The sequence below is a fragment of the Bison bison genome, unplaced genomic scaffold (genome assembly GCF_000754665.1).
Source record: "Bison bison bison isolate TAMUID 2011002044 unplaced genomic scaffold, Bison_UMD1.0 scf7180017864181, whole genome shotgun sequence".
Classification (NCBI taxonomy): domain Eukaryota; kingdom Metazoa; phylum Chordata; class Mammalia; order Artiodactyla; family Bovidae; genus Bison; species Bison bison.
Window position 1 is genome coordinate 8,610,677 of NW_011494753.1, and position 7,155 is coordinate 8,617,831.

The window sequence follows — 7,155 nt, forward strand, 5'->3', positions numbered from 1 at the left end:
CCCTGCCCTCAGTTCAGTTCAGTCGATCAGTCGTGTCTGACTCTGCGACCCCATGGACTGCAGCACACCAGGGTTCCCTGTCCATCACCAACTCCCAGAGCCTGATCCCCGCCCTAAAGCCAACTAAAACATTGGAGAAGAATCCTGCACTGACAGTTCCTTTCTTTAGACACACCTTCCACTGTCTGCAGGGCTAGAGGGCCTGAGGCCTGTCTGCAAGCTGCCGCTGAGGCTACAGCGGGCTGCCTGTCCCATAGACGCCTCTGCCTACCTCAGGAAGCTGAAACTGGAATACAGCAAAAACTAGACAACATCCAGGGAGGGCTCCTTCAGCCCACTTCAGGGACTGGAATGGCAAAGGCTGAGTGCTCTTTAGCCCACAGACCTCAAACAAGTGATCTTTAATTGCTTTAACAGAGCGGCATCAGGCCACAGGGGCTACGCTTTTCCCTCTGCACTGTGGAACCCTATGTTCTTACAGATTAATTACCTATCTTGCTGTGACTGCTGCTGAGCTAATCCTAGATCTCACCAGTCTGCCTAATGCCATAGGCTGGGACAGGGCTGCTGCTCTCCTTGAGCTCTGAGGAGAGCCTGGCTCCAGTGTGGCGAGATCCAAGGGGAGTATCAGCTCTCAGTCCTCACATGGGCCCCTCCTACCAGGAAGAAGACAGTTCAGCCTCGGCCTGCTCGGGAGTCACCACCTTTAAGGTCTTCTCCCCCAGTCTTTCAGGGTGTACCCACAGAGCCCAGAGCAGGGAAGGGATCTGGGCTGGGTCTGCAGCGGTGAGGCTGGCCAGGATGTAGGATTACTAGCAGAGGAGAGCCAGGAAGGCTGTGGCCTCTACAGCAGGCAGCAGGCACGGAACATCAGCAGGTCCTTAGGCACAGTGAGCTTCAGTGAGACACTCTCGTTGGCCCCAATGAAGAGCACCCCACCACGTTTCAGGGGGATTGCTGCCTGGGCTGTGGGGCTGCTGGCTGTCACTGTCCCCTGCACCACCAGGAGGATGCTGGCAGAGTCCAGGGCCAAGACCTTGTATTCAGTGACAGAGCCAGGTACCTGGGCAGGAAGAAACGACACGACGGAGCAGGGTCTGAGCTGCTGTGAGCTGCCAGGGCTCCCAGGACCACCCCAAGGGTAGTGAGAGGGAGAGCTCTGCTGCCTCCTGCCCTGCTGCTCAGGCTTTCACCAGCACGAAGGCCAGTCTGGTCCCTGTACAGAGAGGCACAGGCAGGCCCTGCGGCAGTTGCCCACCACCTGAGCTTGGCAGAAAGGAAGCCCAGCCCCAGGTATACCCCACACGGTGGCCTTGCCAGGGTTCTACATGCCACACAAGAAACACCACAGCCCTCACTCACCTCCACCTTCATAACGGTGAAGTCTGGCACAGGGGGATCATAGATAGAGAGGTAGGGGTCTTCCGGGCTCCGTGCTGGAGGGAAGAGCCTGTCCTGGCTGGGGCTGGGGGTATAGCTGAGCATTTCACACAGAGTTGGCACATCGATGAACTTGGGTGTCAGGCCAGCACGCACTGTGTTGTCTGAACATGCCATGCACTCCACGCAGTCTGGGGACAGACAGTGGGCATGTGCTAAGGGTGCCTTGGAGTTTGGCTCTCCAGGGCTGGGCTTTCTAACCTGAGTGCCATGAGCTCCCAGCAGCATTAGATGAAACTGTATGAACAGCATCTTCTGTGAGAATGGGCTAAGATAACAGATACCCAAAACAGGTGATGTCACCCACCACTCTCAAGGGGAGTCATGTTAACCCCTGGGGGAGCTCCAACCCTCTGGAGACATTGTATTCTCCCCTTTTACTAAAGAACCTTGTCTACAAGTGGATAAGCAGCCAACTATCAAAGTGTGACACCCCTTTGCGGCAATGTGTTTTTTAACAAAATCTCTGCATAGATGCGATAGACGTGTGAAGGCACTATGATGCGGGGGAGAGAACAATGGCCTTGATCCAATATAGGCTTGGATTCAAATTGCGGTTGGCACACATATTGACAGGGCTTAACATGAGGGTGTCCTGAGCTCACAGGGATGGTGTGAGGATCCAACCAGTGTCCAGCACTGAGCTGGCATTCATCATCCCGACTGGTCACTTCCCTGCTGATCCCAGGAGCCCTGGGAGCTCAGAGCTGGATGGGACTTTAAAGGCAGTCTCCTCAACTACCACCTCCTGTTCTGTCCAGATGGAGAAACAAGGCCTGAGGGGGTGGGCCATGGGGCTCACTGCTGAAATGCGGCTCACCTCCTTTCAGGTAGGCATGGGGCACGTTAGCCTCCAGAAACATGGCCTCCCCCGGCTTCAGGGTAAGCAGATTCAGGAAGTAGATGGCAAAGCATCCGATATCACCCGGGTACTGCTGGTGCAGCTGCAGCAGGAGCTCCCCACAGATGTCCTCCATGTTGTTTCCAGCAGCCACTGAGGGGCACAGAGCACCCCAAGGCTACTCAGCAACCCTTGAGGGTATTCACGGCTCCCCACCCCACCCCCCCAGAGAGAGTCCTAGAGAAGACCCTGGTCCAGGAATCCAGGAACGGGTGGGCGTGTTCTAGTCACATCCCCCACCCTGTGGGGCCAGCCTTCCTTGCTGCTCCAGCCTACACAGATGCCATTTCCCCATTTTGACTATTGATATGCCCACCACTCTACCGGGCACTAAAAGGGCTAGAGTGTAGTCCTTTATACAGCGCTTCTCAGCCTCAGCATTACTGACATTTGAGGCCAGGTAACTTGTGGGGGCCGTCCTATGTACTATAGGATGTCTAGTAGCATCCCTGGCCCCCACCTACAAAACACCACTAGCACCCCAAGCCCGGTTTGACAACCAAAGATACCTCCACACTTCCAGTGTCCCCTGGTTGAGACTGCTCTAGGAGCTTAAAATCTAGTTAGGAGAGAACCCAAGGGTTCTCCGTGGGGTGACCAACTGTCCCACTTAGCCCAGGCCTTTCCGTTTAACACTACAATCTCTCAGTCCCAGGCAAAGAGTGATGGTTGATCACCCCAGAGAGCATGAGGCAGGATGCAAGGGTCGAAATGTGTCCCAGGCTGACCAGGGGAGAAGGAGCTCAGCCTGGGCTAGAGTGGTGAGGGAATGCTTGGGAACTGCGGGGAGGAGGGGAGGGCGGTGAGCTGGGTTTCCTTAACTGTGTGTGTGGTGGGGGTGTCTCTAAAAGCAGAGTGGAGAATGAGCTGGAGCTCATCATGTGTGCCATATAAGCTCCTAGCAGAGTCTTCTGCCTTGCTCTTTACTGCTTGTATTAACTCTCAAACCCAAAGTTGACACAACCACACCCATCAAAGTCATTTCCTGAACTCTCCTTATTAGCACAAGGTTGGGCCCAGAGCAGGTATTTAAGAAAAGATCTACTGATTGAGAACTCAGGAATTCAGGTTTTTGGATCCTTTTATCTCCTTCCTGTTCTCCAGCTCCAAAGTATAAAACCCTTTGGACAGCAGATCTAGGGCTGAGAAATCTCAGAATGCCCAGGTGAGAGACAGCCTAGTACTTTTCCAGACCAGCCTGTCTCCACTCATCTAAAGGAGATTACCAGGTAGGAAGCAGCAGGGCCCTGTTCCATAAAGGCTGGGAAAGAAATGCTAAGTTGCTAACAGGCCATCTAAGTCAGACCGTTTTGGTGTTCTACTTAAGCAAAGGGCTTGAGAACCCTATTCCTACAGCCTCGTAACTGTACCAGGGGCCCAGGAAGGGGCACTGCGTTCAGGCCTAAGACACCCACCTTGCTGCGAGATCCGCTTCACCAACAGGTTCAGCTGCTCCACCACCACCTTCTTCTCGCTCTTCATCAGGTGGGAGAAACAGCTCCGCAGAGCAGAAGTCACAGCCTCGGAGTCCTGGCTCAGGCTCTGCTTCAGCTGCGCTGCTGCGTTGTCTCCAATTAGAAACTGGAATTCCGGCACCTCTGCAGGAAGGTCAGGCCAGGACCCGCATCAGGAATGGTTAAGATGGAACCCGCAAACGGTGGAAAGCTGGAGGAGGCCTCCCCGTCTCATTCCTAACCAAGGAGCCAGGCAAAGCTATGTAAGTTTTGCAGTGAAAATTTACTGCTCATGACCAGCTTTCAGCAACCACACCTGAGCCTGGTCTCATGAGCCTCCCCCAGGAACATCAAGAATTCATGAGGCCATGGGACTTCCCTGGTGGTCCAGTGGTTAAGAATCTGCCTTGTACTGCAGGGGATGCAGGTTCAATACCTGGTTGGGGAACCAAGATCCCACATATGGCAGAGCAACTAAGCCTGAGCACTGCAACTACTGAGCCTGAGCACCCTGGAGCCTGTATGCCACAAACTAGAGCATCCGTGCAACATAATGAAAGGTTCTGCTTGATGCAGTGACGATCCCGCCTGCCACAATAAAGACCTGATGTAACCAAATACATATATAAATCATTTTTTAAAAATTCATGAGGCCAACCAGCCCTTCAGTTCCTGGGACACTCAGCCTCTGTTCTCAGCCTCCAGCTCTGCCCTGGGTTGCCCTTGCATCCTAGGTCCAGTATGCAGGCTCTTAGCATTTTGCCCAACCTTACTTGTTAGAAAGGTCACAATTTCCTCAACTGGCCGGAAGCCACATAAGCCCTGGAAGGGGGTGAGGGCAATTGCCATCTCTGGCTTATGGTTGGCATCAGGGTAGTGCTGTGGAGCCTGGAGGTGCAGCTTCTCTGCCAGCTCCTGTGGGATGGGCAAGGGAGAGGAGGATGTTTAGGTGCAGCCATCACCCAGCAAGACACCAGTTCCTACCAGCCCTTGTTCTTGACCCTCCCCAGTCAGCTTCCTGCCTCTGGCACTGAGCTCAGTCAAGGCATAATTCAGAAACTTAGGGTTCAGCCAACCCAAGGCAGGCACATGGATCAACTCTGGGGTAGAGCTGGGGCAGACTTTAAGAGGACTATGAACCAGAAGACCCAAATACCAAGCCAAGCTCTGACACTAACAAGCTGTGTAACTTTGGGTAAGTCTCTCTCTTCTCTAGCTCTTCTTTGCTCATGACATTTGGACAAATGCTTAAGCTATGACTCACACACAGGCTTGTGTAGAAAGACCACAGGGATGGAATTAAGGCCATGACTAGGGTAACTGCTGTGCCTTGGAAGGTGAACTCTGAGACAGTCAGGTGGAAATAGGGCAGATAGGAATTGGCTGGGTTGGGGTTTGCTGAGGGGAGCCAGGAACAAGCTTGGAGAAGCTGCCGTGGCACAGGCTGGTCAGCTGTCCGCTTAGAACTTCGTTGCCACATGTGTCACTGGCAATAGGTCTTGCAGAGCTAAACTGGGAGTTGTCAGGCTTGGATTTAATTCTGGGCTGGAGCCTGGCATGGGCAGGGTAAAAGCAGAAGTAAAAGCTGTACAAGAGTCTGCACTCTTAAGCTCTTCTCTAACCTGACCTCCGTGCCCTACTCTGATGCTGTACCTTGTTCGGGTGTGCCTGGATGGACAGGGCCGTTTCAACTGAAAGCACTTTGAAGAGGAAGGGCAGTTTGCCGTTAAAGGTGTCCTTGACCTTCGAACCCAAGCTGTCCTGATTATCAGCAATCCACTGGCCTAGGGTCTTCTGCGAGATGCGGTTGTCAAGGATCTTGGCATCTCCCCGGGGGTGGGTCCCCATCCACAGCTGTAAAAACAGGAAACTTAGGAGGGACAAAGGCAGAACCTGGCACCACCCATTGGCCTGCCCTGCTCCGTTACCCTGTGCTCCCCATAAGGCAGCCAAGTCCTGAGACAGGCCTCTTAGGACTGGGTATAAATGTTCATACCATCACAGACATACCCGGAACAGCAGACCACAGAATACCAGGAGTCAGGAGACTCAAGCTCTAGTTGAGGCTCTGCCTCCAACAAGCTGCGGAAACTTGGGCTAGTTCCAATTTCTTGTCTCTGGGTCTCAGTTTTCTCATCTGTCCAGTGAGGAGAACGAAACCTACACTGTCAAGGTCACTGAAAAGCTCTAACTCTCAAATGGCTCTGTGAGGGGTTAACATGCATTTATTCCAATCTCAGAAGTAGAAGCTAATCCTTTCCTGTGTTTTGGCTTTTCCTTTACTAAATGGGCAGGATAACTATGTATTTTAGGTTATTAAAAAAGTCAGTTAGTCAAAGTAAAAATTATAATTGTCAAGGAGGGCTGAATTAAAATTCAGTAAGTGCTAAAAATAGAAAATAAAATAAGAAGCAGCAAGGTCATACTGTATAGCACGTGTGTGTGTGCTAAATCGCTTCAGTCCTGTCAGACTCTTTGTGACCCTATGGACTATAGCCCACCAGGCTCCTCTGTCCATGTGATTCTCCAGGCAAGAACACTGGAGTGGGTTGCCATGCCCTCCTCCAGGGGATCTTACCAACCCAGGGATTGAACCCACATCTCTTATGTCTCCTGCACTGGCAGGAAGGCTGTTTACCACTGGCACCATCTGGGAAGCCCCTCTGTATAGCACAGGAAACTATATTTAATATTCTGTGACAAATCATAATGGAAAAGAATATGGGTCAGGAAGATCCCCTAGAGAAGGAAATGGCAACCCACTCCAGTATTCTTGCCTGGAGAATCCCACAGACAGAGGAGCCTAGCAGGCTACAGTTCATAGGGTTGCAGAGTCAGACACGACTGAAGTGACTTCACACACACACACACATTCACACACAACTGAGTCACTCTGTTGTACAGAAGAAATTAACACAACATTGTAAATCAACTATACTTCAAGAAAATAAAATTCAGTAAGTGCTGAGAGTTCCTTGGGGAAGGAAGGAGGGTACTGGAAATTCCTGTCTATTATGACAAAACCTCACTTCTTTTTGTGCTGCCATCTGGGTTCATCAACCTGCACAGATCTGAAGCCCTAAGAAGGCCTCCTCTCCCTTTGCTGTCTCCCCTTCCCCTCAGATTCACAAGACTTGCCTCAGCCCCTTTGATAGAGGAGTCCCTTCCTCCCACCTGCTGGTCGAGTAGGCTGAAATACAGCCGGGGTCTCACCTCTGCATATGGTCTGTCCTCTGAGATCTGGGCCAGTGGGTCACTGCTGGCCAGCAGCCGGGCCACTTCACTGTTGGAACCCATCTTTCCCCAGGCATATTGCTGCACTACACAGGAAAGTGGGAATACGTGGGGGGGGGGGGGGGG

General features: G+C 52.4%; 1 protein-coding gene across 1 annotated transcript in view; it reads right to left on the reverse strand.

The window, feature by feature from the left end:
* Positions 1 to 386: 386 nt before the first annotated feature.
* MPI (mannose phosphate isomerase) overlaps positions 387 to 7,155 on the reverse strand; it is a 7,424-nt gene continuing 655 nt past the window's right edge. Inside the window, exons 2-8 of the mRNA XM_010843344.1 lie at positions 7,009 to 7,136; positions 5,449 to 5,649; positions 4,569 to 4,710; positions 3,757 to 3,939; positions 2,261 to 2,434; positions 1,363 to 1,571; positions 387 to 1,063 (exon numbers count right to left, since the gene is read on the reverse strand). Coding sequence (XP_010841646.1) covers positions 845 to 1,063; positions 1,363 to 1,571; positions 2,261 to 2,434; positions 3,757 to 3,939; positions 4,569 to 4,710; positions 5,449 to 5,649; positions 7,009 to 7,136 — 1,256 coding nt within the window. The 3' untranslated portion in view covers positions 387 to 844. The remainder of the gene's footprint in view (positions 1,064 to 1,362; positions 1,572 to 2,260; positions 2,435 to 3,756; positions 3,940 to 4,568; positions 4,711 to 5,448; positions 5,650 to 7,008; positions 7,137 to 7,155) is intronic.